This window comes from Dromaius novaehollandiae, chromosome 3 (assembly GCF_036370855.1).
Source record: "Dromaius novaehollandiae isolate bDroNov1 chromosome 3, bDroNov1.hap1, whole genome shotgun sequence".
Lineage (NCBI taxonomy): Eukaryota > Metazoa > Chordata > Aves > Casuariiformes > Dromaiidae > Dromaius > Dromaius novaehollandiae.
The window spans coordinates 82,297,735-82,325,393 of NC_088100.1; the positions used below are offsets into that span (position 1 = coordinate 82,297,735).

General features: G+C 40.1%; 1 protein-coding gene across 9 annotated transcripts in view; it reads left to right on the forward strand.

The window, feature by feature from the left end:
- The window catches only part of TRIM67 (tripartite motif containing 67), a 48,318-nt gene that overhangs the window by 2,116 nt on the left and 18,543 nt on the right, over positions 1-27,659 (forward strand). For 4 of the 9 annotated variants that reach the window (XR_010388466.1, XR_010388467.1, XM_064509279.1 and 1 more), the window contains exons 2-8: positions 5,117-5,212; positions 9,298-9,420; positions 10,527-10,637; positions 14,740-14,899; positions 20,989-21,146; positions 23,713-23,851; positions 25,364-25,667. Coding sequence is in view for 7 of the 9 variants with exons in the window: in XM_064509279.1 (XP_064365349.1) it covers positions 5,117-5,212; positions 9,298-9,420; positions 10,527-10,637; positions 14,740-14,899; positions 20,989-21,146; positions 23,713-23,851; positions 25,364-25,667 (1,091 nt within the window). In the remaining 2 variants the exon portion in view is untranslated. The remainder of the gene's footprint in view (positions 1-5,116; positions 5,213-9,297; positions 9,421-10,526; positions 10,638-14,739; positions 14,900-20,988; positions 21,147-23,712; positions 23,852-25,363; positions 25,668-27,659) is intronic. The other 5 variants (XM_026117312.2, XM_026117311.2, XM_064509281.1 and 2 more) reach the window with 5 other exon arrangements.

A 27,659-nucleotide genomic window follows, 5' to 3' on the forward strand; every position in this document is an offset into this window, starting at 1 on the left:
AAGAACGAGGGACACATCAGTTCCTGAATATGAACACAGAGAGAGGACGTCAGTACATCAGTGCTGAGGGGAGCCCCCCGGAGCTCCCAGTTGTACTGGGGAAAGGACTTCTCCAACAGGTGGTGCCAGGAGCTCCTGCCTGTGCACTTGGCTCGCTCTGCTGGCCGCGGGGTTTTCTCTTTTCTACTCTCTGCTACGACTAGCTGTAAAGAAAGCACAGAGATCCTTCCAGACACTGCAGGAAAGGACAAAGTCAAGACTGATCTCAGCCCCCTTCAGCCATGTAGTGCTTGAGCTCAATCTAGCCTAAGATAACTGGCACAGGAGAAATGACTAAATTTTAAGGCTCAGAAAAAGAATACCACTTGGTGTGAGCTGCGCTGTTTGTCCGTCTGTAAAGGATAGACTACTTCAATATGCGCTTCATAGTTGGAATATTGTCTGCCAAGGGCTTAGCCATCTCCTCACTAACATGTGATTATTACTTGTTTAGAGGAGAAATTCTCCTGACTGATAAGCAGCAGATCACAAATTCACAGCTTTTGCTACTTATGTTAATGGCAGAATCCAATTCTGAGCAGAATTATTTTAATGAGCAGTGACAGATTTCAATGTTCAGAATGGTTAATCTTTCTCAGATTGTGAGAGACCAGCTTATGTTGTGTTGAGGTCTACTTTGAGTTAAAATTGTTTAATGCCTTTTGAACAATGTGATAAACTCTGGGGTAATCAGAGTGCATAGTCAATCATTTTCTTGTTTTCCTATTGTCAAATTCTGTCAAAACAATGAATGATACTATGCTGGTTTGCATTTTCATTGCATTTTTTCTGGGAGTACAGTATCACAGAATGTGATTTTTCTCGTGTTGTTTATAGTTTCAATCTTAATGTGAAAATTGTAGTGAAACAAAAAAATACTCAAAATTAACTAATTTTGTAACTCTAAAATTGTCCTCTTGTGAATGTTACTTTTCCCAGAACAATACACTTGGCAGAATAAATATAATGGAACCATATAGACAGACAGCCTAAATCATCAGCTCACATTCATTCAGATAAATTGCTTTGGAATTAGATACTTGTGCTTGGAAATAGTTCTCACATACAGCAATTTCTACAAGTTTATTACCTGTAGTAGCTTTGGCCAAGCCATAAATTACTTATATTGAAATGTTGTACATTGAATGGTATGCCAAATGTAATTCAGGTTTTATGTGTCCTCTCTAGATAATCCAGACACAGTTGATAGAGAGGCAAGTGTAAAGGCTTGTCTGTCATAAGCATTCTTAGCCCAGTAAATTTGACAGATTGACAACAATATAGTTTGTGATAAGCAGATGCTTATCAGCTCATCTCCTTCTAAGGCAAGCAGCCAGTTTTCTTAACCTAGAGAGGGCTTTCAGTGCCATTTCCACACCTCCCATGGGACACTTTTATGCCACAGCACCAAACTTAACAAAATAATTTTTCTACTGACTCTAGTCCTGTTTTTGCCAGATGTCGTACCCATCCTCAGCTTAAGGACCCATCTGCATTCTGTTTCTGTATTAGCCTTTTGTAGAAATTGTTTGATTACTGCTTTGTCTGAGCCTAGTCTAATGATATAGTGGCATATTACAAAGTGCATAAACTCGTCTGTTCAGTGTTTCAGACCACACAATGAAAAGTGCATTTACCCTCAGCTGTAGTACTGGCTCGAGTTGTACAGGACTAGCTGACCCCTGTTAATGGTGCAGGTATCCCCATTAAATTGCTGTATGTAACTTCTCTTTTAGAGAAATTAAAAATGATGTAAAATGGTGGACATATTTAAGCTCTGCACATTCGATATGGTTACACACACACATATATATATATACACATACATGTATAGATGCTGAGTGGTATGAAGGAACAGCATCAGAAGATTCAGCTGGAGGGGTCTGTGAAGGGCAGGCAGTCTGGCTGTCAGAGGCAAATATTGGCATCTGAATGCCTCTGTTTTAAGCTGGCCTAAAGAGTTGTGTTCCCAAAAACATGAAGGCTGTTTCAGGATTCAGCACCAGGATGAGCTTATCTGATCAATGGTTAATCTGCTCCTAGAGAGAGGTGGAAGGAAAAACAGTTAAATGAGCATGAACTGTTTGGTTGAAAAAGGACGATGGAATTATCTGGCTCATTTCTAAAATCAAAGGAAGCATCAGTCTTCCATGCCTATCTGGGTTTAATTGCTTGCTCTCATTGTCTCTCTGTTCCTGCATTTGATAGAAGTAGAAACTTTGTGTCCCTCTCCAGAATGCCCTTTTTTTTTGTTGTAAGACCAGGTATTAAAATAAGGTAACAGTAGACAGAATATCATTTGTCAGGAGTTATTAATTGTGTTAGTCAATGGAGCTTGTAACATTTCAGTTTGGCTTCAAGTAAATATTCCTGCATCATGAAAGATTGCTCTGAGTGTACAGGGCATTTTTTATGCTTTGGTTGGTCTACTAAAGGCTTAGTCATGTAGTTCCATTTGATTTTAATGGGAAGTACACGACTAAATTCCTCTGCTTTGTAAGGTACCTTTTACGCATGCTTTGAAAAACAAGGCTATTATCTCTAAGTGGGTTTCATAAATGGAGATCTGGTCTTCTCCTTAGTTTCATGCTGCACTTGCATTAGTGCAACCACAGGTTTTAATGAGCACAAAGGTTCACTTATGAGCCCTTTGATCAACCACTTTGTCAGTTCCAGGTCCTCATAATGGTAGTGTGCCAGGAAATGGGGGTGACTGTGCTGACTGCCATCAGTACCTATGCTGGTTACAATTCATCTGTGTGGACTCAGATTTCTATGGCTGCTGTGATGACCATATACAATTTTTGACTTTTTTTTTCTTTTTTCTTTTTTTTTTTTTTTTGGTGAAGTACGCTTTGTATCTGATTTGAGAGTGAGGGCAGACATTGGAGAGGTAGAAGTTTTATGTTTGTCAGGATCAGTCATTGTCTTCGATGTGAAAGAAAGGACCTCTTGCCACACTGGGACAATTCTGTTGGGCCAGTCACTGGCAGAACATAGGATGCTTTTGCCCTCTATTTCTTTCTCTCTTCCTCCCCTGCTGCTTTTTCATATGCCACTTTCACCTTATCTTCCTTCACTGTCATATACCAGCTTGACAAACCAAAGGCTCAAACATGCCTTGTGGATGGAGGGGAAAGTGCAGTCAAAAGGGGTGTGCTTTAACTATGGCAATCTAAGTCTGCTCATGGGGAGCTGATTTAAAGTCCTGATGGGCTGATCTGGTAGAAAATAGGGACCCTTTCAGGGGATTAGGGTTTGAGCCAGTGAGTCTAGTTAGCTTTCATATCAAATACGATTGCTCTGCGTTTTTTTGTGAAGTGATAGGAATTTGTGTAAGAGAATATTGAATAAATATTGACAGACAAACACGATAATGATTGATCTTCCCATTGCATGTTACAAGTGTGTTGTAGTAAAGCATGTTTTATTTTCAAATTTAGCACTAATGTAATACCTACAACTGGGCCTAAAGGGGAAAGTTTGTGCAACTATGAGGAAAAAAGCCCAAGGCTGGCTTATTTCTCTATAATTGAGTTCTAATTCACAGTAAGGGTGAGTTTGTACCTACTTCCAGCATGGCTGCACAGAGTTAGCCAGATACTTCTCTGTCTGCATAATGCTGCCTGCCTTAGGAGCTGAGGTGTGAAATGTGCGTAAGGAGCTGCTACACTCTGCTCTCTTCCACTCAAATGAGCCAGCGCAAGGCAGGATGCGAAGGAGACATCCAGACTATCAGGAGGTAAGCTCAAACTTTGTCAGCATGAAGAAGTGAGCTGTGCCATTTGCAGGGATGGAATAATTTACTTCCCTTCAGGAGCAAGAGGGGAGCAGAGAGTGAGTGGTGATTTACTGACTTTCAATTAGGTCTCCTCTTAGAGTGCTCGTAACCTTTGTGCCTTACCATTTACGAGACTCTGTCTCAAGGTGCCTTCTAGTCTTAAGGAATCAAGAAGAGGCTGTAACCTTTTGAAAGCCTGACATTAGAAAAGATATTTCATTTTCTGTTTCCTGATGTTGGTTGTCCTATCCATTTGGTGAGGATAATTAACTGGACCTTGGTTAGACATTGAGTCTAACTTGGGACTTGGCGCAAGAGTCCAGACCTTGCGTTAGGTGTACTCTCTGTGGGGAAAGCTGAGTATCACAGAGCAAAAAGAAAATGGCCTCTGTGACACTGACTGAGACCTGTCCTGTCACTATGTGTTATATTTGCACAAAGAACTAATGCTTGGTCTGGACTTGGAAAGGGCTGACAAGTGGAACAACGTGGTTTCTGTAATCCTCATCAGGCTTACGGGAAAGCTACGTGAAGAATGGCACCGTTCAGATGATAGCAGCTCTGGACGTGCTCAGGAGCAGAACCTCAGGTATCTTCAGATCCTTAAAGTCAGTCAAGAAGCTGCTTGTTTGATTTAGAGATCTCAGGTGCCAGCTAAGCAAATGAGAAGTTTGGTCTTCAGTGTGAGCTTACAATAGATATACTCCTTGTCTCCCACCAGGCAAAAGTTATTGGAAGGGTTCTTTTTTTTCCCTCTTTTTCCAGAAATATTCATCCTTTGGTTAGGTTGAAGCATGGAAAGCTGGAGCCCCTAAGGGACATTACTGCAAGGCTTAAACACAGTTGTCTTTGAGGTTCAAATGTATCTTAGGTGTGGTAGAATCTGACACATTCATAAAGATGGCAAGCTTTGATGAAAAAAGTACTATTTTGGTAAGCACTTGGGGATTTTTCAGCATGACAGATGTTACTGTGTAAGTGTAAGACTATTATTTCCTTATATATGTGGGTAGTTGTCCTTTTTAAAGTATTTTGACTTACTAAGTCATTGCAGTAAAGTGGAATGTGTAGACACAATAGTTGACTGCCCCCACATGTAAATTTCACCTTTATTAAATCTTATTACAATTAAAATCTTAACTGTTCTTTTCTAGCACAAACACTCTGGGTGTGTAAGAATACCTGTGACAGAAAGTAAGCCTTTTAGCACATTGCTAATTGTCAAAAGCAAGGATTAGTAAGAAAGACATTTGCATTTTATCTCTAATTTTTCCTTTTAAATTCTTTTTCTTGCAGGCACAACTATCTCAGGCTTTAAATGGTGTTTCAGATAAAGCAAAGGAAGCAAAAGAATTTTTGGTTCAGCTGAAAAATTTATTGCAGCAGATACAGGTAACTGTAGAATATTAGCTGTCTGAATAATACAGTAATCAATAGAGCTGAGTGAATAATTTATTTGATGACTTTGTCTCCTTTGCTGTTCTCATATTTCCTGGAATCATCTAATCTTTTTTGAATGTATTTGCTAGACAAAATTATTCATCCAATAATGTCTGCAAATCTATTAGCTTCTAGATTGGTTGTTTGCTGCTTATTGGAAGAAGCTGATACTCAATACTGAACATCTGAACTGTGTCAATTAGTATTTGATTGAATCCATTGGTCATGCTCTAGGCTCCTGCCTGACTGTAATTCCTTGAATTGGGCACTTAATATAAATTCTTATTTTTATACATTCAGAATTTACTTCTTGTTTTTCATTTAACATTTGCTAAAAATGTGCTTGTTTCTGGATAGAATCCAGTCAGACTGTTTACTAGAGTATTTGCAGGAGCTCAAAAAAGAAAAAAGAAACTGATGTTGCCAAATCAATTTGGTCACTTACTGAAGTAGAAGACATTTTCATGTATATAATTGGACAGCTTTAATAGTCAGAATGGGACTCATGGTGAGCACGGTAACGGAGTACACAAAACCAAAATGAAACAAGTTTCTTTTTCAACTAAATTTAGACTCTTCTGTGTTGGAGGTCAGATGATCCACAAGTCCTTTTTCACCCTACAGAGCATGACTGAAATATGCTGCAGTAGTTTGAGCTTCCCCACAATGAGCTTCCAGGGTCCAGGATGGGATGCTTGTTATCCGCAGAAGCGCTCCGCTGCAGCATGGCTTCTGTGGAATACATATCATCTGCTCTACTATATGCCTGCTCTGCTGGTTGTCCATCTTTTGTCAATGAGCAAGTCCTACTTCTGTTACTAGCAGAAAGCCAAAACAGAAGTTCAAAAATCTGTATTTTGTTTAGAATTTAATCATTAAAAAGTTCCACTTAACACTCCAGATTATGAAGTCATACCACAAATGCTGCCAAAGTTCTCAAATTGCCAAAGAGCAGTGTGACAACCCACCCTCACATTCTTCTGTGACACGGCTCAGTGTGAAGGAGAGAACAAATGAAGACCAGGAAACCAATAAAAGCACATCTAATTGAGAGAAACCAGCAGGAGGCTGCCAACTCATACGTGCCACATGACATGTTTTGGACACAGTGAGAGGTTTCTCTCAGCTGACTTTAGCTGTCCAAAAGTTAAATAACTCATCTAACCTAGTCATTTAGGCTTCTCCCATTGTCCAAGGATATGGCTAGACACTTCCAGAGAGTTCTTCTTGTATGTGTTGATAGCTATTTTAGGATGGAATAACTCATCCCAAAACAATAATCTATCACCGATCTTTTCTTGAGTCACCTAGCTCCATTAAAAATGTATTTTTTCCCTCCTGAAACCTGAAGGTGGCCAATTACAACTATTTATGATTATGCTGTAAAATCCTGTAATGTGTTTCAATAAAATCACTGGCAAATTGCTCTGCATAAGGGAGCTGCTACAATTAGATCAAAAGACCAAGCAATTCCTTTTATGCAGCTCATTGCTTAAATGCTAGAGGAAGACTCAAAAGAGGAAGTTTAGGTGTGTAAAATATAGGTGTGTCTGGATACAAAGATAGATCTGAACCTCACATGTTTATCCGGTCTCCAGCATGAGTCTGAATGAGGACGTCAAATTTCAGCAAACCAGAACATAAGGATTAATCAGCTGCATATGTATTATTAAGTAAAACAGGGCTAGGGCATAACCCTGAGTGCTTGGATCATGATCACCCACACAGTTTAACCCTTAATGAGCTCCCTTGCATAGCTTTGTCCCATGACAAATGGCACTTTTGCCAGGTGATGCCTGAGCGGGATTTGGTGATAGCACATACCAGGGATTACTCCCAGTAGGCAGGTTTCATACAGCCATGCTATTTTGGAGAGAAGAGTTTAGATATGCCATGAGCTGATCTTTGCCTTTTGGCCTATGGGCCAGAGAACAGTTCTTGGACTGTTTTGTATGAGGGAATAGATGTATTCTGTGTGTGTAGATTTATATCCAGAATCGTGTCTCAGTTCAGGTTATGACTAGTAGGTATCTTATTGTGGTACTACACACACATGCAAACATTTACCCCTCAGCAAAAAATGCCTTAGAAATGTATGTTTACACAAAGGAGTGATCCATATGTACATGTTACTATCTTGTTTCAATGCAGAACAGAACAGACAGCCATCCATCCACGCCCTTTTTTTCCTTCTCTGAGCATGCCAGAGCTACCAGGAACTGTGCTTTTACCTTGCCTGAAGCAATCTGCAAATTCATAACCTGCTTTTCTTTTTTGTTTCATAGATCTGATAGTTTCTGCTCTTTTTCCTTCCTTTCTCCTTTCTGAGGCCAGCTTTAAATCTTTTGGTCTGCTCTTTTTAGAAACTTCCAGTTTCCTCATTGCCTCTGTTGTTTCCTTGTTCCTCCTTGTTGCTGTCATTATCTGATTTTCACGTTCTCCCATCTGCTGTAGCAATTTCATCCTTTCTCATTTGGAAAAGGCATACTGCCAAATACCCTGTTTGATGTGTGAATGGAAAACAAGGAGAAAATGCTGCAGTACAGCCACTTACTGATTTAGGTTCTGTACAGGAAACAGCACTTCAAGAGTAGCTTGATAGAAGTACGCTTAAGGGGGAGTCAGGTGTGATGTAAGCAGAGGAGGCAGAGACACACACAGGAAGAGCCTGCAGCAGACCTGTGAACAGTAACTCAGCTGTCTGGTCTCTCCATCCCCCTCTCTCCTCTTGGTGGTAGGGGCTAGGACTGCCATGGAGGCCAGGCCAAGCAGCTCCTAAGGAAGGACGAGCCTTCTTCCCTCAGCTGGAGAAAGGGATGCATGGATCGTAGTGGGGGGAAAGAAATGCAGTGCTGAAAAATTTGCTCTCAAAAGAACGAAGACCAAAACAAATGGACTGAAAAGAGAAGAGAAATGCAGAAACAAAAGCTAAAAGATAATTATGAGTTAGGGGTGTGTGATGGCTCGCCATAGAAATGTTTCTCCTTAAGCATATGTTTAAAATAATCTCGCATTTAATGCTTTTTTTGATATGGCAGACTGTGAGGAAAGCTGATGGGACAACTGAAGGTCTACTGGAAAAAGGAGCTTGAAAGCTTTCTCTGTTTTCTAGTCTCATGAGCAGACAAAGCAAAGGAGAGCCTCCCTTTGAATGAGTGTTACAGTGTGGTTTCCACGGCAGTGAAAGTTGTCCCCAGAAAAAGGGTCGGCACGAGACCTTTTAGTACCATTTACCCACACTTCTACAGGTGCAAGTGGGATTCTGTGGCAGCACCGTTTGTTCAAAGATTAGGTCCCCATTTATAGATGGGAACTTATGTAAGGCTAATGTGATACTGAGGCCTTGCTCAGGACTTAGTGGGGACAAATGTGGTGTGTACCTCATATGTTGGCCTCTGCCTAGTGGAGAGTTTTATCACAGTGTGAATAAAAGTCTGCCCTGCATTTTTCTTTTAAAAAGTTAATCAAATACGTGTTTCCAGGGAAGATATGAGCTATCTACATTTGCCAAGTGCTGGCTATTTTTAAAAAAGTACTTGAGACAATACACGCAGTCTCAAGAATAATATTTGTACCTGAATTATTTCCTTGTAATCAGACAGGATCAGATTTTGGTCCACAATTCTGTTCTAATCATTATGGTGTAAAGCCAGTGATTTCAAAGGAGTTACAGTGGGATAATTAAAACAGAATGGGGCAGAACTCTCTTATAATACATACATATATGTATGCACTGTGTATGTCAGGTTTAGATTTTAAATTATGTTATATTAATGTGTCTTCCGAACATCCGTTGTCTGGAAAGTGCCACTAAACGAAGGTTTTACATAAGCCCATTTTGTGGCATAGCATTTTACTGTTTTATTTTATAGCAACCCACTGTTAATGGTACAACTACAATGAAATCAGAAAGGGAACAGAATATGCTAACGTCATGAAAGGAAATGTCTTCTAAATGGAAAACAAGTAAGAATGACCGAGAACTTCAGCTGTAAAATACACTTTCTTTGATGAGTATGAATCTCATCTTCTTCTAGGAGAACGGGTTGGATTATGAAGCCTGTCTTGTTGCTCAGTGCGACGCCTTGGTTGATGCATTAACTCGTCAAAAGGCAAAGCTGCTCACAAAAGTTACCAAAGAACGTGAGCACAAGCTAAAGGTGAGCACCACTCTCATAAGCTGTGAGTATTCAGGTGAACATAGCTTTTGACACTTGGTATTAATGGGCATTTTGTTAAGTCTCCAGCCCTTTACACAGTGAAAATCCCTATTCACCGAATCCTATAGTCGTTCAGCAGGTTCAGGCTTAGCAGTTCAGTGGACCTGTGCTTCTACGCTAAAAATCAGGGACATGCTTCAGCAATCTGCTGAATCAGGCCATTAGTCTTTATTTATGTGATGTTTTTGGCTAACTTTTAAGGGGCAATCAAGAAATCTCTAAACAGACAAAAATCCTTGAAATATGGAACTTCTTATGTGATATTGAGGTATTATAGTGCTGGTAACAATAATATCTAAGACATAAGGAAAAACTGAAGTGAAAAATCTGAAGCAAAAACCAACGAATAAAATCTAGTAGAGATCAGCATTCAAAAAGCTTCATGCTTAACAAGAACCAACATTTGGGATATCCGACTAGCAGCATAGTTTATCCTGCAGCTTATGCCTGTTAACTTGTTATGCTCAGGAATTGTGCTATTTTACACAGAACTGTTAGGTTTAGTTTACAGTTATGTGACAGCAGAAAAAAATCCAAAATCTAGAAAAGTGAGATGTATCTGTTTTATTTCTTAATCCTAGCAATGCATCCTTAAATAGAACAGGATCAGCTGTGAACTGTGAAAAGAATGATAGTCTATGATCTGCAAGAAGTCACCCTGTTATCCTCCTCTGTAATAGTTGTGTTGAGGTCAAAGATTTATTAAAAGCTTGAACTTTAGTGAAAGTTTGATTACAAGTGTGAATATTGCACATGCAAAAACATGTTCTTTGCTCTTTCTGCCCCAAGCAAACCTGAGCTTTGAGCAATTAATCTGCTCTGAAAATTGAGATTCCCTGTGCGTTACATTTTGCCAAACTAATTATCGGTATTTACAATACAGAGCAAATGAGTGTAGCTGATGGAAATGTGGCAATGCCCATATGGCAGCTAAATTAAGCATAGCTTTAACACTCTCTTCCATTTGTTACCTCTTCTGAAATAATTTATACAATTCACTGGAAGCTGAGGCAATTACCAGAACTATACTGATATTTGTTTTCCAGGTTGTTTGGGACCAGATAAATCACTGTACACTGAAGCTACGCCAGTCAACAGGGCTTATGGAATACTGCCTGGAAGTTATCAAAGAAAATGATCCCTCTGGATTTTTACAGGTATTTTCCTTTCCAGTGTTGTGGGGGAAAAAAAACCAAAATAATTTACAGGTACATCTAAGAATGGAGTGTTTGGCTAATTAGCCTATTCCATCTCTGACATTCACCTTAACCCCTCTTAGTAGCATCTAAAGGTCCATCTAGCCTGGTGTTGGTATTAATCTCCAGCGAAGAGAAGTCAGTCTTCAAACAGTCACACTGATTGAGGTCTGGAATTAGCCTGACTCGCTGAGGTGGTAACTCGGCACAATACATGCGCTGTTGGCCACCTGATGTGAGAGGACTCACCCTGATGCACTGTCTCCCTGTCCATCCTGCACCTTCACATAACACAAAAAGTCAAAAGCAGAAGAGGAATGGTAATCAGTAACAGGAGCAGGTGGGACAGAGGCAGAAGGGGCTGCTAAGTGAAATGGAATTGATTCATATAGATCACATGTATAATTGTGCTGCTGCCAAATTGCTGAGTTTTTGGGTACATCACTCATGTGTTATATCTGTGGAAATATGGTATGTAATAATTGTTAAACAGTGTGTTATGTTGGTCAGTGGTCATTTCGGAGAAAGTGTGAAATAGTCTATATAAACATGCAAGTTTCCAGTAGGCAAAATTGTAAAGAAAATGATAGAATTCTTCAAATTTAGAAGCTCGAATGAGATGGGCATTTCACCACAGTTCTGAAATTGATTTAGGCATATTTTTACAGCTGGCAATTTAGAAGTTTCCAGGTTTACTTCCATACTGAGAATATGTGTGGTTTGAAGCAATAGATGGTTCAAAGGCAACATCGGAAGGAGAACAAAATGTCACAATGCTTATGAACTTAATGATCTGTAAAGAGCCAACTTAATGCAACCCTCAAGTATACCAATGCTGATATGATTTTATGGATTCTCTATTTTGTGGTCACATAATATATAATTTATGCCAAATTGAGAAAGTCTGTACAGTATCTTCTAAGATCAGAGCTCAGAAAAACACTTTAAGCACATACTTAAATTCAAAATGATCCCAGAAATTGTTTAAAATATTAGTTTTCAACATGTGGGCTTGGACTTCTGGGCATCTCTGGCCTACTTCTAATAGGTTGGTGAGAGGTAACCACATAAAGTCTGTTGTCAGTGAGCAAAGAACCTCTACACAGGTAATTAGGGATCTGCAAAACAAACAGGTTGGGAAACCATTGATTTAAACATACATTGAACTTCAAGCCCAGTTTTATCCCCAATAAACTTCAGTGGAACTGAAACCTGTTTACATGAATAAGGACACTTTCTTGATTTGGGCCCAAAATCTTAACATGATCATTGACTATGACCCATGTGTAACTAACCAGTGAGAAATAATCAGTAATCAGTGAGAAATACTTTTTAATTTTTTTTGAGAATTATATTTTTTTCAGTGTTGTTCAGGCAGAAGACAATTTGAGCCCTTGGAGCCAGACAGATACTTTGGGCAGCTCCTTTCTCTGAATAAATACAGCTTGAATGATAGCAGCACTGCCATTCCCTCCTGCTCAGAATGTATAAAGGAAATACCTCATTTAAGCAAGACAAAAGTGAAGTTATACAAAAGGAAACAATGAAGAAGTGTTTTAAAAATTAAAATGACAAGGGATGTCAATGGGAATCTTCCTAAAGAGTTAAAAGCACCTGGACTGGGACACAAAAGATCCAGTCCAGCAAGTTTGCAGTGCCTCAGTCTCCTGCAGAATCTGCAAGAGCCCCAGACATGGCGATGCTCCAGGACGCACAGCCTAACTCTTGCTCGTTTTGCTGTGTGAAACAGACATGTAAAACCACATAGAGGAAGCACACTGATGTAGCTCACACAGCCGGTTGCCTCTTCTGGGAGCAAGGTCCCACCATCTTTCTTACTGCAGAAGTCTTTCCTCTTACCACCCCTTAGTTCTGGTCCAAAATACTGTTTCATTCCTGTCTGAAAACTCAACACAGCACCTAATTCCATTTCTGACTTTTTTGAAAATATCTGTGACTCAGAAGAGTAGTACTTCTCTTCTTTGCTTCAGCATGTGAAAGAGTTCTTCCAGCATCTCCTGTATGAGGAAATACAGCCTTAAGGTCTTGAGTGTAGCTTTTTTTCCTGGGAGGTAGTTGCACCTCATAGGGCTACAAGACAGGTTTGTAGGAGTAGAAGATTCCAGGTACCCCCTCTTTGCAAAACATGGCCAAAATTGCAGGATATTGTTGCTTATATGCCAACTGTTTCTTTGTGTACAATTTCAGTTGCACTAAACCTGAAGATGTTATTCAGTCTTTTCTGCAGCAGACTACTCACGGGAGTTGTGTACTAAAGTTTGAAGATGTGTGCAAGGCCCAGTGGAGTCTGCCTCAGTAAAAAGCGAATAAGATTTTAGGGCTAGGTCCCAAGTTAAACTACAACATGATAATTGGCAGGTGTCTCTTCTTTACCATTTGCCTTTCTCTGACTCAGTTCCAGTTGCTACTGAGTCTAGATTCCAGACAGAAAGCTGTAAGAGACCTTCATGGTTACCATTACCAAAATGGGGGAGGAGATGGGGCAAGCAGTGAAATGGCCAATTGATGAGATAAAATAGAAGAGTTTTATAGCCTAATTCATTTTGCGCAATTAATTTTATTGTTTTATTTATTTAATAAAATTAATTAATTTTGCCTTATTATTTTTACTGCCTTATTAATTGCCTAACAAGAAAGGCACATCAAACAAAATGATGTGGCTGTCAGCTGAACAGGGCCTGCTGCACACATGAATGCATGCTAGAGGGTTGTCAGAATATCCGTAAAAACAGGATGAGAGTTAGTCAACTTAAACCTATTATCACTCCAGATTTACTGGTTACTGCCATGTCTGGTCTCAAACAAGAGCTAGGAATGTGTGATGTATATTAATCCCAAGACTACGAAGTATTTTAACAGCTTGCCAACTGGATACTACAGGGCAGATGAAACCTTATCTTATCTACATGCTAGCTAGAGATGTGCTTAGTTTTCATTTCAGCTTACTTTTCTTAAAAACTTTGTGGCTTCATTCTTTTCATTCACATTTGATATTAAGAATACTTTTGTTTTTACTTTTCCCTGGTTTATCTAGTGATGATTTCAAGGTAACCAGCAAACACTGAAGCATTCTATTACTTAGAGCAACTTTTCTTGCAACAAGGGTACTGAGATAGAGCAAAGGGATCCAGCACCCCAGTAGCTGGCCCAGGGTTGTAGAAAGGTTATAAGGTGCTTCTCCACTTACTGCACAGACTGTTTAGGAGCTGTTGGTGCAGGGGCCCAGACAAAAGTGTCTTCCAATAGGAGTAGCAAGGGAGGATATCTGAACTCCTGCAATAAAGGAGAATTCTTCTTTCTGGCCTATGCAGATGAATATTCTGCTATAATATACAGGACACTCTTTGGGAAGGATTCCAGATATCCAAATGCTTCACTGAACTCAGGGACAATTGAGTTCATTGATTCCCATAGAGACAGGATTTCACTTGCAGAAGAGTCCACTGCGGTAGTTTTAGTCTGACTTTTGGCCTAATTGTCTGTGGGCTGAAGTAGAGCAGAGTTTTAAAAGTGGGATTCAGTCTTGATGGAATGTTAGAAAATCGATCATATTCTTTGGCAATCTGTTCTGACAACTTAGCTCTCTCACTCAAATATACACATTCTTTACCATTTGACTTTTTTCTTGCTTCAAACTTTCATCTACTGAATCATCTCTGCTAAATAGAGACACCTTCTAACATTTAAAACTCTCTTTATGCAGCTGCTTTCTAAACAGGGGAGCACAGCCGGACTCTGCAGATCAGAGAACAGAGTTCAGAAGCATATGTGGCATTCAGAGACATGATACCTAACACAATCTTAACATGCTTTATAACTACAATTTTTATTTTCCTACTCTTAAGATGGGATTTGTTTTGAAAAGATGTAACAAAAGGATACAAGATAAATGGAACTCACTGCAAAATTATCACGTCCTCTTTCAACTTTAATATCATATTCCTAATCTCATTGTGCTGTATGTACAAGTGGCAGAATGCCACTTGTGTGTTGCAATGTGCTGCTGTGTCTGCAGTCTTATAAGCCTGGTACTCTCTTTCAGATCTCAGATGCTTTAATCAAACGTGTTCAAGTATCTCAGGAACAGTGGGTCAAAGGCGCCTTGGAACCAAAAGTGTCTGCTGAGTTTGACCTGACTTTGGATAGTGAACCTTTACTGCACTCGATTCACCAGCTGGATTTTATTCAGATGAAATGTAGGGGTGAGCTTTTGTGATTCAGTGTTTTTTTTCTGTCTTCCATGCATCTTTTGAAACAGCACTGGGAAGAAGGGGACTGTAGAAAAAGGAAAGAGGAATGACTTATAATTGCTGGATAGTTTTCCAGCAAATGCGAGTTACCATGTGTTTGCTAAAGGGATGTGCTCACCTCACCTGTAATGACCTGAACAAGCTCAAGCAGTGATATTAGGTGCGGTTAAAGATTTGAAAAAATAAATTCTTCAGGGCAGGACTATCTGACAGCTTTGAAGATGAGAAAGACGTTAGTTGCATGAAACTTCATGCCATTTTGTAGCGTTCTTAAATTTAACATAGATAATTCAAAATACCAGTTACTACTGTCTTGTCAGGAAGAGCTGAAGTGGTAAATAGATATTTCCTACGTGCATATGCTTGAACAGGGGAAGAGCCTCTGTTTCTTATATCCAGACTGTGCTGCAAACAGTGCCTAGATTAAAAAAATTTAGGAGGCAGAGAATTACAACGGGAAGGTAGTTCAATAGCTGTACCATTCCTTGATTCCATATCAGAATGATCCCAGGGGACACAAAAAAGGAAGAGGATGTTAAGAAAAGTATTTAAAAGCAGAAGCTGATAAACAATAGGTGCCATTTGCAAAAAAAAAAAAAAAAAAAAAAGAAAAAGAAAAAAAAAGAAAAGAAAAGAAAAATCATGCAGTTGTAATATGCTTGGTTTATATGGATCCTGATGACAGCCTGCATCAGAATTAAATAGATAGATACATAGACTGGTTGGTTTTTAAGCCCACTGTGATCCCTAGGAATGATGCCATTATCTTCTCTCAGTGGTGATTCAGGCCTTAACTATGCATGTGGGTGACTGGGTAGAGGCTGTCAGAAGTTAATGAATGAGTTAAGGATAATTGTGTTGTGATGTTGTTTTTTTTCTGACTCCAGGTGAACATAAAGATTTCTGTTCAGCTCATCTGTTCTCTCTGGGCCTAATTGTGAACCCAAGAGGCCCAAGGTGAAGTAATTAGAGTGGGTAATTTGCCAGATAAATCTGTGGAGAAACAATGGGTAAATAGTTAAAGGCCAAAGTCTGCTCACCAAGAACAGTTTGCATCTTGGCCTAAATGGCTTGTATTAAATAAGTTACTTTAACAGCATATGTGAATTTCTCTTTTGAATTTTTGACAGCTAAGGAGGCAGAGTCAATAGAGAAGAAATATAGCTGATAAAACTTCTCTGAATACTATCTGCATTGATCTGTTTAAATCAGTTTAGATTTAATACTGGCTTACCTCCCACCACTCTCCATGCCAAACATAAAGAATCTAACTAAATTACCCACTTAGTTTGCTAATTAACAACAGGTCACTTGAAGTGAGAACTTACTAGGAACAACACTTTACAGACTGTGAGGAGAAGCTGGTGTTCCAGGGTGATGTTTTGCTATTTATAGCGTCAGCACTTGCATATTTCTGAGTCTCCAGTTTTGCAAAAACATCTAAATGTCTCTTCACATCTGCTCCTCTTTCTCCAGTTCTACTAACCCCATTGCACCAGAGTCATCAATCTTTGCCAAATGTTTGGTGTGAGGGGAGTGTACCAACTCGCTGTACTGATTGATCTGACAACAGTAGATGCATTGAAGACATCAGAGCTAATCTGTAAAGGGAGAATTGGGAGATCCTAGGAGAATAGGGCCAGCATGGCTCTTCCAGCTGCAGGTTGTTTCATTCCAAATGCTTTGCAATATGAGGTCTGTAATATCATTATTGATGCTTACTGCATGACTGAATTTCTAATATATTTTTTTCAAACTCTGGCCTCATTCAACCTCAGCAACCTTGCATGGGTCAGTTAGAGGTGAAAGCTTGCTTGCAAATAAACATTGATTCACTGTGTTAGACAAAGAAGAATGAAAATGAGAACAAATCACATTAAATTTGCTTTGATGACTTGTTCATGTACCTTACTAGTGGATTCTGTATAAGCACATATCCAAAGCTAACCTCAGTAAATAAAGATCAGGGACTGTTTCTTCTATGAAAAATAAAAGTTTCTCAGTACCAAATTAACTGTGCAGGGAGCAGAAACGTGATATGTGCAGAAGTGATGCTTAATCAGTCATGTGAACTAAAGTGTCTCACTGATAGCCCAGAGTCCCACACTCCCCAGGCTAGCTGACCTGCTGAGAGATATCTGTAGCTCTAGTATTTGTTGGCATTTTGAGCTATCCCACATCTTTTTCCTCCATCTCTATTTTAGTCTCTCTGTTGCTTTTTCTGAGTGTCTTGGCACAAAATTCCTGTTCTCAGTGACTGGCGCAATGTGTATGTGACTTTTCCTCAGATCAAGCAATGGATAGAGGCAAAAATGTGTTCCAGGTTGGTTGTTCAAACAGCTGGAATTGTCATGCAAGCTTGGGTTGTTGTAAAATGAAGAATAGGTGCGAATGGTTGGCATAGCTTCAGACATGGACTGGCCACTCTTTTCCCAGGTTCCTTTCTTCCTCTGCAAATCCCTCCTGTCTTGTGACTTAGTCCAGGGTTAACCTTCCTGCCTTGATTCCTGCCACAGATCTTTTCACAATACCCAAATCTGTTTCAGAGACCCTGCTACACATACTATACAACCCACAGCTACTCCTTCAACTAGCATGGCATAGTAACATCCACCCCCCCCCCCCCAATTACTTTTCTGCATTGCCTTCAAGTAACCACTGATATACTGCTCCTTGTCAGGTGGGACTCCTTCCCCTCTTCTGCAGTCTAGTCCCTGAGGGTTCCCCAGACACGTCTCCCGTAGCGACTCCGCTCTGCTTCTCCAGCCACAAATACACAGCACTAATAATGAAGGAGTAACTGTTTCACAGCAATCTTTATCCTAAGTTGTGTCTGGTTTGCGTCTTGAACATGGGTCTTTGCCTGTGGGCTTTCCTTCTCTCGTAATAACACTGTAGTGTGCTTGCTACAGCAGTGACTCAGGATTGACCTAGCCAAACTGCAGTTTTGGAGAAGGTCAAAGGTTACATGCTTGTGATGTGCTTGTTCTTTCACTGTGTGTAATCCTTTAAAAATTAATATATGAGGGAGAGTGGAGAGCACAAGTTCCTTGACAGGCTGACAAACAGTAAATGAAACTTTAGAGCAGCTTACTGTACCCTGAGAGGAGATTGGCTATGAGATGCATTGAGCAATGTGTTCTGAAACTGCTGAGTTGATGTGAGACATCAATATTGCATTTTTAGCTAAGGGTGACCTGCATGAAGCACTTTTATAACAGCAGGACATTAATCCAGCTCATTAATAGGTCTTGCTATGCCAATGCAGCATCATCCTCCCTTTGTATTTTTAATCCTTTCTTTCAAAAACTCTCTAAAGGACATTAAGTTGCACAAGAAGTGGGACAGTGCTGTAATTTAACATCTAAATCTTCATTTTTATTCTGATAGCGTATATTTTTCTTTTCTTAGTGTTGTCATATTGCTGTTCACTATGAAGCATATCTCAGTGTCCCAGTTATTCAACTCCCTTTACACTTTCCTTTGACTTTTACAAGACTTCATCCTCTCTCTTCCTAGAGGGAATCTGAAGTCAAGGTAAATCTCTGCCCATCCCTGTCTGGCTGCTCTAGGAGGGAGGCAGGAGGGAAACAGTAGCAAGCGTCATCCAGCAAAGCTGGGCAGGTGCTTTGTGGGAGTTTCTTACCCCTCCTTGAACTACTGTGTGGCTGTACAGTTCAGGTCACAGGCTGGCCTGAAGTGAGTAGGAGGTTGATAAGGATTACTCACACAAACTTAAATGTCCAGTGGCAAAATAAAGAAGCCCAGGTCTTCCCCACGGTATTGTATACATAGGGCCAAGTTTCCTATTCTCTTCAGGAAATGAGAACAAATGTGTTTTAAAATATGAAAACATATTCTAATCCTGCATGACATTCCTACTTCAAGAATTAAGTGACTTACAAACAAGTTACTCTTCCCCAAGAGTTCTGCTCTTCTTTCACCTTTTTGCCTTATGTGAACAATCCCTAAAAACTTCCCTTCAGTCTTCCCAAGAGCTTTTGGCAGGGGATTGGAGAGGTGGAATTTTGGCAGTTTATTGAGGGTGTGGGACTGTCGATAATTTTGCACTTTATAAATTTCAAGAATTAGGTCTTTATCTAGTTTTGCCAGAAGGAGTCTCAGAAGCAGAGAGGACCTAGTGAATGCCTCCTGAGAGCCTTACCAGCTTTACTAAAGTGACAGGAGTGTGGATGGCTGACACAGCCGTATCTTCTCCAGGCTTCATTAATCACTGAAATTACACATGCTAACAAACACAAACAAAACCTCCAACTTAAATGTTTCATTTAAAATTCTCATTACCTCTGAATCCCTCACTTTCAGTTTTTTGACTCTTGTCACATTTCTGCTACTTCTGTAGACACAGTGCCTTCTAGAGAGAGCAAAGTCTGAACTTTTCATGTGAAAAAACAAGCAGACTTTTGTTTATAATATCCTCCGAATCATCCTTAAAGATGAAGAAAAAGCAACAAGGCTTTTCTTCTTCTGTTTTTGCAGAAAAATCTTCAAGAGCTTATTTTAAAGCTCTTTTCTTTGGTGCCACACTCCTGGGCTACAAAACATCTGAGTTCAATGCAGTGGTTGGTAATGCCAACGGAAGGCCACAGTAGCTTCTGTATTGTTTATCACAAGTATGATAATTGTCTTTTATGCCACTTTCAAAATGGGGGTGAAGATTTAGCCTCCTAACACAACAGTAACCATTTTCCCACTGAGTACTTGTTACGCAAAATGTAAACAGTCCTTTTTTATACACAGTAGAGTAGGACCAAAGAACAGCTTGAGAGCTTGCTCTTACACAGACAGAACACAGAAAATAATCTAGAGGGTCAGAGAGAGAAAAGAAGAGCAAATAGACATTTTTAAGAGCTAAGTCAAGAAATGCTCAGAGCACTCAGCCCCTTGCAAGAGGCCATGGAATTTTGCGGAAATGATCCTGAATGATGAAATTCAGCCTTGGGCAGAAGACCAGGCTAGGGCCTGTACATCGCTTATATCCCACTTAACCTCTGAGATTTCAGTGGTACATAAGCTACATGCCAGTCGTCTCCAGAAGACTGAAATTTCACTTTATAATTTCCAGTGAAGGGAGAACAGTGAGAGTTTAGTTTGGCCTAGTATGGAAAATGTGGTGAAGGGCTCTTTCTCCATAGAGGCATAGCTGAATATTTTACTCTGTTTATTTTTATTTTTGAGATGTTGGTCTGGTTAACAGTCTTTTGCTGTTTATCCTGAGCCACTCAAAAAAGCATATCTGTAGGTAACTTCACATCTGTAATTTCCAAGTGCATGGAGCCAAAAGCAGTCTCTTGTGATGCTGAAGTTCCTCTTGCTATCCGAACCAAGGGATTGCAATTGGAACAACTTTCTTTAAAAGTTTCTTTCAAGTATGGCTGCCATAAGAACGACTTCTATCCAAGCTGATTTTGATGAAAAAATGGGGATTTTAGAATAGATTAAAAAAATTATTGTGAAAAATCGTTTTTCTGCTTCCAGTAGAATTCAGCCTTTATCTCACCACAGTGCTTTAAGGACTGTGGCTGTTACGTTATTTAATATTCCCATTCTTTGTGAGCTGGGCTCCCTGACAGCACTGCATCTCCCACGTGGCTCCATAGTCTGAGACACCCCCTGCCTCTGCTGTTTGCTGTTCCATCTCTCCTTTTGGAGATGAAGGGGCAAAACTTCTGTAACAAGAGAAAAAAACTCTTCCAGCCAGTGACCCCTAGAAAGGAAACCAGATGTGAGACTCCCAAGCTGTGGTGGTTATGAGGCACCACAGAAGCATTTCCAAATAAAAATGTTTCAGCCTAAATGTCTCTATTTAAGCCAAGTAGTTTGCCCAACCAAAGAACAACATTTTGTTACATAATTTTTACCGGGTTTTGTTTTAGTGAAGGGAAAAGGAACCATTTTGTTACCAGCCCTATTCCTAACTAATATTGTTTCCCCTGTGAGGGGAGGGAAGTGACCAGTCATCATCTTGCTCACAGCACAGACTAATGGGTTAGGGCAGAGTTACACTAATCTGTACTCAGTTCCTGTTACAGTGCCACCCGTCCCATTACTGCAGCTGGAGAAGTGTTGCACCCGAAACAACAGTGTGACATTGGCCTGGAGGATGCCACCTTTGAGCCACAACCCGGTGGAGGGTTATATCTTGGAACTTGATGATGGAGATGGTGGCCAATTCCGAGTGAGAATTTCATTCAGCATTTATTTGTGTTTCTTTGTATTGAAGTTTCCTCAGAATATGGATTTGTGTCTGTCTGAAGGGGGGAAGAGGGGGTAGGGAAGGTTGCCAAAGCATCCCCGCTTCTGCTGCTTGGCTCTGGAAAGCCCCGGGTGCAGATTCTGCTCTTTAGAGGAATCTCTGGCTTGGGTAGGAAGTTTGGTTGACATTTTTCATCAGGCTCTGGCAAAGAGGGCCTTGTTGAGATGGAATTTCAGGTCACTACCGTGTCTACTACGTGACCCACATGGAATATACCAGAGGAGAAAATCCTATACTATCTGCAGGAGCTGAAAGTGATACATTCCACAAATCAGAGATTTCTTCAAAGCCCCAACTCTAGCATTCCTGTTTCAACAGCTGAGCTTCTTGGTCAAGAAATGCAATTAAAATTTTCCTGGTTTTCTGAGTAAAAATTGGATCCTGCATAAAAATATCAGATTTTTAAACCTTTTCTCTGGGTGTGGATGAGACCAGGCTAACAAAAGCTTTCCTCCAACATGGCTGTGATGGTGTTCATAAGTATGGGAAAGCATCCCAAATGCTATCCCGCCAGACCTTGTATTCCACAACTACTTACTCATGCTTGCAAGTGTAAGATACCTCTAGACTCCTGCCCCACCCCCCATCCTGATAAACAAATTGTAGAAATAACTCAATTGGCTTTTGGCCAGCCGTGTCCTGCTGGAAGCTGTGGCCTTTCCTCCAGAGGCAGACTTGCTGCTATTGTTCATGCTTTTATTACTTCAGGACTGGACTAGCCCATTGCATTCCCTAGGGGATAATGCCTTGAAACCATTTGGAGGTCATTGCAGGTACAGCAGCTCTCTTCATAAATGGGAAATTTTGCCAGGAATATGTGATGCCATTTCTTCAGGAACTGCAAACTGGCTTCCCACTGGAAACCTAAGGTCTCTAGTACCTAAAAGTTTCTAAAGCTGAAAATGGCCTGGGATCGTTCCATCTGAGTAATTGCCTCCCTGTGCCAAACTGCTACATCTGTAGCCATCAAGGCAGATTTGGATGCCCCTCATTAGAAGAGAGAGGGATATTTTGGACAGGGCACTGGGTTTTTGGAACTTCTCCCTGATTCCTTGATCTGAGTATTGTTTCACATGTGTTTGAAGAGGCTGGTCTCCACGACTGAAAGTGTGAAAAGGTATCATCTTTGTGAATGACTGGCTGAGGGCTGCTGATATAGTTAATATTATTAGGCAAGCATGTTATCAGTGTGTTATGAGTGAGATATTATGAATGAGGTGTTATGAATTTGAGTGTCTTGGATAAGCCTTTTCAAGTTTTATTCACATCTAAATAAATACCTGTGGATAAACAAGATTTCAGGCTGGTGCATATCCAAGGTGAGGATGCATCTTGGTCCATTTGTGTGGGAGGTTTTATAACTGGCGAAGGTTTCAAGACTCCCAGTGCTGCTGTGTCAAGATTTTGTATTGAAAAGATATGAAATGATCTCAGTCTTTAAAACTCTAGGATTATGATCTAGATGGGAGAGTTGTCCAACAAATACAACCTTTCACCAAGATGGTATATTTTATAATATGGGGATAAATTAAACTGCTCTATTAAAATGTTTCTTTTTCTCCATGAAAGATCATAGGCTAACTCAGGACCCAAGAGACTTTGCTACTTGTAGCTATTGCCATTGTAGCAACATGGACAAACACATGCCCTGTTGTAAACTTAAGTAATCCCTTTCTTATTCATCACATACTTAATTCGCTATAGGTTCATAGCAAAGATGAACAGGACTACTCCTGGGCATATATTTAAGTGTCCTACTGAACTGTGGCCTAAGTGGTCTGCTTAGTCACAGTCTTAAGCTCTTTAGGGCCTTTGCTACCATGTATCAATGGATTTCACAGAATCAGAGAAATCAGAGGTGGAAAGATCTAGATTTTTCTCCTCCTGAAATATTTCACATTATACAAGTGCTTGCTGTTTTATACATCATTTCAGACATTTGTTATGTCTCTGCTTTAGTTGCTATTTTATCATGTGATACATGTGATCCTAATCTTCAGGAGTCTGGTTTCTTCTAGCTCTGTAGTTACAGCTTTCAAAATTATATTTTAACAAAGGCATGAGACAACCTTTCTAATAGAATAAGACTATGCTTACTGTATTTTTCATTCTTCAATATGTCCTCTTTTTATTTTTGTCCTACATAAATATATATAAGAATGGCCTTGGGTGGTCAAACCCTGGGACTACAGTCCAAAATAGTATTTTGGAGTAGATGTTTTAGGAAAAGAGTACAAAAAATAAGATTTTTCTATGTTGCTCTTTATTGGTGTACCCTCCCAGCTTTATCTTACTGTGTCCACTGCTGATCTTCCTTGATGTCTCTTCTGCTCTAGTTGTCCATGTTTTAACAAAATAAACTCTACATTCTCTGAAGCAATGAGAAGCTTTGTACATGTGGTTTATATTTAGAAGTCTTTCTGTGTGGTCATGAGGTACAGTTAAACTGTGTTCCCCTCTCTCTCTCTCTCTTTTTCGCATTGCTTAGGAGGTATATGTTGGCAAGGAGACCCTCTGTACTATTGATGGCCTTCATTTCAACAGTACCTATAATGCAAGAGTCAAAGCTTTTAATTCATCAGGAGTTGGTCCTTACAGCAAGACAGTGGTTTTACAGACATCAGATGGTGAGGTTTCTTTTTTGCCAATTTCTGAATGAAAAGCTGCAGGTCTCAGTGGCAGGATACTTGCATCCCATTAAATCCACTAATATATTTGGCACTAATTAGCCTAGAGAATTTGGATGAGCTCAGCAGAGAGGTCAAGGACTGAGCATGCGCAGACTGAGCCCCCCTCCTAGCATGAACCTCCGGGTCAGAGCTGAAGAAGGCAGAGCAGTAAGGCAGGGCTATGCTGCTGCTGTCCCTGCTGTCTCTTCTGTGTGTAAGCTAGAGGATTGCGTAGCGTGTCCCTCAAACCACATGTATCTTTCTGTGTGCACACTTTTAGTGCTGGTTGGATCTAGTGCACATACAGATGATGAGTTCTGCCAAGCGTATATGCAAAAGTCAATGCCTAAAAGCATATGCAGGTGTAGGTGTATTCTGTTGAGCATTGTAGCATAGTAGGGCTGAAGAGTGAACCTGCAGTATCTGGAGGGAACAATTCAGTCCTAAATTCACTAACTATAAAATTAAACTAGTCCATTTCTTTAGGCTTTTGGGGATTTTGCATTGTCAATAGCACTTCAGGTTTCAAATCATGCAATTTTATTTGGTCGTAGAGGTTTGGGGTTTAATTAAAGATTCTGATTTGTTTTAGCATAAGGAGGCAATTATACGACACACTGAGCATATTTGTATGCCACTCCTTGTCTCCACTTCTCCATCATTCTTTGGCATTTGTATTTTTCTTCACTACTGATACAGTGTCACAGTAAGGTTTGATAAGACAGAGATGGGAATTCATGCATGTTCCTGTGCAATTATACTCGACATCCATATGAGCATTACAAGAAGTTCATCTTCATTAATGATATTGTAATGAATCCAGAAGCACATGCTGGGACTAATCACTTCCACTTTTATGCTGTATTGCCAAAATAGGCCAGTATAAAATATGTATACTTTAAGAGCTTTTTCTCGTTTTTTTTTTTTCTTTTGATAAACTAGTGAAATCAGTCCTAACCAACATAGACACACTGAAAATCCATTTCTGTTAAAGGCATTCCTGAACTGATTTACTTATGTGAGCAGTTGCTGTAGTATGGAGAAGCCTTGGTCTCCTCAGTGACTATTGTTACTGTGTGAGAACAAAGTATCTGCCCTTAGAGGCTCACATTCTAAGAGACAAGCACAAATAATATAAGGCACGAGTAATTTACACTTCCACAGCACCTTTAAGCTAAATGAACTGAAAAACATCTTTCAAATTTTCAAAGGCTATGCAGATTGTATGAAGCATTCCTTTCTTCCCTTCTTACTAACCAGCAGTCACTTCTGAGCTGAAAAGCAGCTGGGTAGTGGTGCAAAGCAATCTTGTGCAACTGCCTACAGTAACAAGGAGAGATTGTTACCTGAAGGTGCAGTGGGGGCTTTAGGAAGGTAGAATCTTATTCTCCTAATTGCAGTAAAGCAGATGACACTTCAGCACAGCCCATTCTGCCATAATGCTGCTTTTCCTTTTTTTTCCCTGTGCAGTGGCATGGTTCACCTTTGACCCCTCCTCAGCTCACAGAGACATAGTGCTGTCGAATGACAACCAGACGGCCACCTGCAATAGTTATGATGACCGGGTAGTTCTTGGCACAGCAACCTTCTCCAAGGGAGTGCATTACTGGGAATTGCATGTGGACCGGTACGATAACCATCCGGATCCAGCTTTTGGTATTGCCAGGATTAATGTAGTCAAGGACATGATGCTGGGCAAGGACGACAAAGCATGGGCCATGTACGTTGACAACAACCGCAGCTGGTTTATGCATTGTAATTCTCACACCAATCGGTAAGCACTGTCTACACACTTTTCTCATTATTGATTGTTTTTTCCACTTTGCAGCAGAGGAAGGGATCTCAGCAAGTCCATCTCCCTGCTAATTATACCTATTTTATTCATGACAGCAGTCTGTCTCACCTGTTCTTAAAAATCACCAGTGACAGCAACATCATCATCTTCCAGAGCATTCTGTGTTGATGGTTCTTATCCTCACTGTTAGCAGGTTTCTCCTGAGATCTAGCCTAAATCTCCCCTGCTGTGATTTAAGCCAGTTACTTTGTGTGTCCCACCCACAGTGTCAGTAGACAAAAGCACAATACAATCTGAAATGCTGGGTTTCTCTTCCATTGCTGGAGGAATGCAAGCAGAAAGGTGATTGATTCTCTTCCTTAGGAGGATTTTTGGCTGCAGGGTTGCATAATAATTAGGCAAGCACACTGGTGATTTCCTGTTTTAACACAGGTTTTTGTTGCTAGTCCCGAAAGCTGATTAAATGGGATGCAGTAGGTTATACCTAGCGTGATTTGGATGCAAGGGAATTGTTTCCTGGTGAGGACTAAGTGACAGCTTCCATCTGATTGAACCATTGTATTGAAGAGCTTTGAAAAGTGTCTCAGCAAGTACAACCAATTCGTAAAAGAAGGATTTGAGAATGTCCTTTAGCCATCGTTACCAAAACTGTCTTTCTCTCATGGGATCAGTAGATCTATGTGCTCTGTGCAGCAGAACAGTGGGGAGAAGTCTTGTAGTCGGAGCTAAACCAGTAGCTCCGGGGCAAGATCACATAGAGACAATACACATTAGAGTAGAGTGAATGTTAGGCTGACACGATTGCATGGCTTTCAGTGCTTGCAATAGTTAACTCTGCCTAGTGCTGGCTGTGGTTTCTTTGACATGATGCTTCACTGTGCAGGGAGACACACTCAGCCTCGCTTGAAGCTCTCTAGAGTATCCCCAGCGCAGAGCTGCACTGCTCGCTATCAGTTTCCCGTAAGAGGGTCAGGGTGCAGCTGAAGATCTGAGTACTGAGGGAATCAAGACTGTTGAAAAGATCTCGGCTGAGGAGTGTGATTTAGGATCCTGAGTCCCTTGCGTATTTTGGAAAATGATCTAAGTATCTGTATGCCTATTCTATCACAATGGGAAATTGATGTGCAGATAAAGTGACTGACCAAGGATATACAGCGGACCTGTGGTAGAGCACGAATCAGATTGAATTTAGTTTTCTACTGACTGCCCTAGCAGGTCTTCCACACCCATTGGTCAGGTGTTCTTTGTGTAATACCAAGTGATTAAAAGAGAGGCTTGCAGTGATTTTAAAAGTGCTTGAATGTTTGTATTATCTCTTTAAATAGATAAATTCATGCAAACATTCCCTTTGCATTAAAGCTGATTGTAATGTCTCCTCTTGAATACAGTCATTTATACTCTAAAACATATTTATATTTGAAGTAAGCATACTGCAACTGCTGCTTTTTTTTTTTTTTTTTTTTTTGAAGTATAAGCTCTTCGATTGTCAGTTACTAAAAAAATGGGTTCCAAGGGCAGTGGGTGCCATCTACCAGTCTTCCATTGCTCCAGTTCATAGCTCATTCTTTATTCTGTTACTTAAACAGCACCACAAGTGATAAACATGAAACAACAAAGTAGTCTGGGATATTTTATAGTCATTTTGATTTGCAGTTCATTATAGACAGATGGAAGAACTTTGTAGCTGGATTCAAAGCTATCTGAAGTCAATAGAAATATTTGCACTGACTCCAGAGGCCTTAGATTGTGTCCTAAATCAATATAGAGTAAAATAACATCAGCATGATAAATCTATGAAAAGGTTCTCTGTCCCTTTAATATCTTGATTAGATTTAGGGCGGAAGTAATATTAAGCTGTATTAATTTTAATGCTCTATGAAACAGCTTATGTTTTCTGGAAAAATGCTGGCAAACATTCTGTGTGCTACTGTCCCAGAAACCTATTTAATGGATTTGGTCCTAGGCATAGTC